Genomic DNA, 3,488 nt, shown 5'->3' on the forward strand with positions numbered 1-3,488 from the left:
CCTCCCCCCGTCCCTGTCCCTGTCTTTAAACTTATAGAGAGAGAGAGTTTTAGAGAGAGAAAGAGAGGAAATGTTGGGGAGGGTCAGACCGTCATCTAGTTCTCTGGAATGCTTGGAGTTGGAGAGGTCACCTCCCAAGATCATCAAAGACGATTCTCTCTCCATCTACGGTATTATTGCTATTCCTCTATTTTCACATCTAATTCCTGTTTTGATACCAATTAAACTCTTCATATATATATATATATATATATATTTTAAAAATATTTATCATAGATCTCCATAATTCAAATCAGATTGTGTGAAATGGATTTTTTCCCCCCTGTTTAATTTTCAAACAGAACCCACTTTAGTGACTAAGATCAATATCAAGATAACATGAATTATGAGTTTTTTTTATTATTTTTTATTTAATTTGTAATTATCTAGTTTTAGTAGTAGAATTGGCAGCTAAAACACTTAGAATTGAATTGAGATAGTTTTCTGCAAGAATTTTGGGCGGGGAATGCTTCAAGCATGAATTTAGGCGGTGGTTGAAATTGAGATTTTAAAATGCGGCAGCAATTACTGCCATTCTCGAATTCTGAAGAATAATTTATGAATTTTGTGAATGATTTTGGAATTGTTCAAAATATTTATAGTGTTTGCGAGTCTATATTCATACGCAACACAAAAGAGAAGGGGGTGGTAGCTTTTGCACAAATTAATTCTCTGTCCAAGAGTACGACTTCTGCTGCAATTTTGTTGTTGTTTGAAGTAACAGAAGCTGCAGTTTTTGAATGAGAGTTAATTACTTTTAGGAGATGTTAATTAGAAGATCTTTAACGTTGTAACATTGTCTAGGCTGCGAAAGTGGTAGTTCACGAAATCAACTAATCAGTATTGGACTCTAGGCTAGCCATTTAGTTAGTTTGATTTTGAAGTGATCATTTGATCATCTTTCTTTCGGGTGAGATTGCTCCAAAATCGATTCTCCTAGCATGGGTTTGTTTAAAGAAATGGAATTCTGTATTTGTTGTTGTTTTCTAAGTACTCATTTGTCAAGCTGATATTTTCGTTCACCACCTGTTTGATACTTTGCCTCAGCATACATAATTTTTATGTTTGTGGACAAACTGCAGGATGTGTAAAGATATAGTAATAATTTAAAGAGGAGAACCAAATAAAATCCTGCTAATTTTTTCTTGCGTTTTAAATTTGTGTTAGGTATCTTAAGCTTTTGTTCCTTGAGAAGCTTAAGATTTGATGTAGTTTTGATTAAAGCCTGAGATTTCTGATACTAAGTTTTAAACAAGGTACTTGCAGTTTCATAGTTATATAAACCACCTTACTTTTTCCCATTATGCTGTATTAATAAATCCTTCATTCATGAATGGAAAATGCAAGCTCCACCAGCTCATCTTAGGCATACAATCGTCGATTCGTTATATAAAGACAACCTAAGTTACAACAGTCAAAAGCTTCACATTGACAGCAATGACTGTCCTTTGTAATTGACAATCCTTTTCAGACAACTTTAGTCTTCTTCTTTTACTTTCTTTGACTCAGTTGCGTCTTCACCGGCTCTTTTCTTCCCCAAGGAGGCAACTATGGACACACACACACACACACACACACACAGAGTACTGCATGCAGGATGCATAAATACGCTTATACACATGCACATATATGCAAATTGTAGATATAGTAGTACCTTGCAGGATTTGAACTCAATGAATTTATTAAGCAGTGAACTGGTTTACTGAATACAAGATATCAATTGAAAATCTTTCGGATTCCGAAAAAGTAATTTCCTAATTCAAAATTATTAAGCTATGCATGTCAGGCTACCTGCTCATCCTTGCAAATTCCCGTTTATAGGAGTAAGAATAGTGGCATGGATGGATGGATTCAATTGATACTACTCAGGAACTTGCAGTAAAATGGACCAACAATAACTGATAAAATGTTTAGAGATGAGCAGAGCTAATAGAAAACGGTCCTCTTGTTTCTGTTTCTGGCAAATAACACGCGGGAAGTACTTGCTTGAATCAGTTTCCTTCCTAGCTTAGCATTTTGTATTTTGACATTAACCTTCTTGTACATGAAAGCTTGTATGTGCATTCTCAATTGATAATTTGCACGTCTTGCAAAAGTATGGCTTCATTCACAAATAATATTTTTGTGCGAATTACTTTTGGGAAGATAGTTATCAACCATATTGTCAAACACAAATGAGGAAGCGATGAAGGTTACAGAGAATGATTATTTCAGTGTTTCTTTTGCTAGTTGCTCCTATGACATTTTAACAGCTTTTGATGCATCTATAAAAGAGAAAAGTATTATCTAGCAGTATGTGCTAACTTCCGACTTGAGGGATTTATTGAATGACCTTTCCTTCGATGCAGAGACTACACTTATGAAGCTCAGACAAGGTTCGCAGCGTGATCTAAGCTCACTCTCCGAGAACTCGATGAATGCATACATAAGCAGTACTTCTGCAAGCATTCCACCCTATGAGGAGGCACTGACTATAGACTATGATTGTTCTTCCGCTAGCATTTCACGGAGTGACATTGTTTGCCAGTCTCTGAGCACCTTGAAAGAGCCTCAAAAGAGGAACTTGTCAATTCTTTACTTGTTTTCTAGATATAAGAGTTCTCGAAAAGCTCCAAGCTCACCCGATGAGGCAATGGCGATAGAGAATGGCTGTTCTTCTTCTAGTGTTTCACCAGAGTCCGGGAACACCAGCTAATATATGAACACTTGGCAACGGAAAGAATGTTTCACTTTTTCCCCCTGTATTTTAAATTTGTAAGGTATGACTATGGATGTATAACTAGTGAGATTGTGAATTTATTCGGCAGTTCCCATTTCATAGATAAAACCAATTCTAAATTCCCCTTTCAAAATCCCACCGTGATGCGTGTGTTCAAACATGTAAACCATTTAACTGCTCTTAAATATTGATTATTGTTACAAATAAATTCTTTGTTTTTTGGTCATTGGTAATTTGTTCTCAAAATTATGGGTTGGACATAGCATATGTTTTGTTCTCTTTAAAAGAAGTTTCATTGCCTTTTTCTGCACATTGAGAAATCACAATTTACAATAGTGGAGCAATAAGAAGATGGTAAATTTTTTATAAATGATGGTTGAAGTTAAAATTGATGCTTCCCCTCTCAACCCCCGCTCATTGGGAAAAGGGTATACATATATATATATATATATATCTCATTGAAAAAATGGTATATATATATATATATATATATATATATATATATATATGAGCACCTTAATTGTTACAAGGTTTTAAAAATGTGTCTGTTGGTATATAAAAATCCAAATATATATATATATATATATATATATCTCATTGAAAAAATGGTATATATATATATATATATATATATATATATATATATATATATATATATATATATATGAGCACCTTAATTGTTACAAGGTTTTAAAAATGTGTCTGTTGGTATATAAAAATCCAAATATAT

At 33.8% G+C, this 3,488-nt stretch overlaps 1 protein-coding gene across 1 annotated transcript; it reads left to right on the top strand.

Moving 5' to 3' along the window:
* LOC132302314 (uncharacterized) lies at positions 1-2,866 on the top strand. The gene is made up of 2 exons (XM_059799150.1): positions 1-170; positions 2,388-2,866. The coding sequence occupies exons 1-2, from the start codon at positions 71-73 to the stop codon at positions 2,732-2,734; spliced, it is 447 nt and encodes a 148-aa protein (XP_059655133.1). The 5' UTR covers positions 1-70; the 3' UTR covers positions 2,735-2,866.
* The last annotated feature ends 622 nt before the right edge of the window (positions 2,867-3,488 follow it).

This window comes from Cornus florida, unplaced genomic scaffold, assembly GCF_030987335.1.
Source record: "Cornus florida cultivar Cherokee Brave unplaced genomic scaffold, ASM3098733v1 CherokeeBrave_3.0.0_Hap2_Chr04, whole genome shotgun sequence".
NCBI classification, from domain to species: domain Eukaryota; kingdom Viridiplantae; phylum Streptophyta; class Magnoliopsida; order Cornales; family Cornaceae; genus Cornus; species Cornus florida.

What these genes read in the sequence shown, in the direction of transcription:
- LOC132302314 (XM_059799150.1), top strand. Translation starts at nt 71, where the DNA reads ATGTTGGGGAGGGTCAGACCGTCATCTAGTTCTCTGGAATGCTTGGAG. An exon ending in CGATTCTCTCTCCATCTACG is followed by an intron (nt 171 to 2,387) that starts GTATTATTGCTA and finishes CCTTCGATGCAG; the next exon opens with AGACTACACTTATGAAGCTC.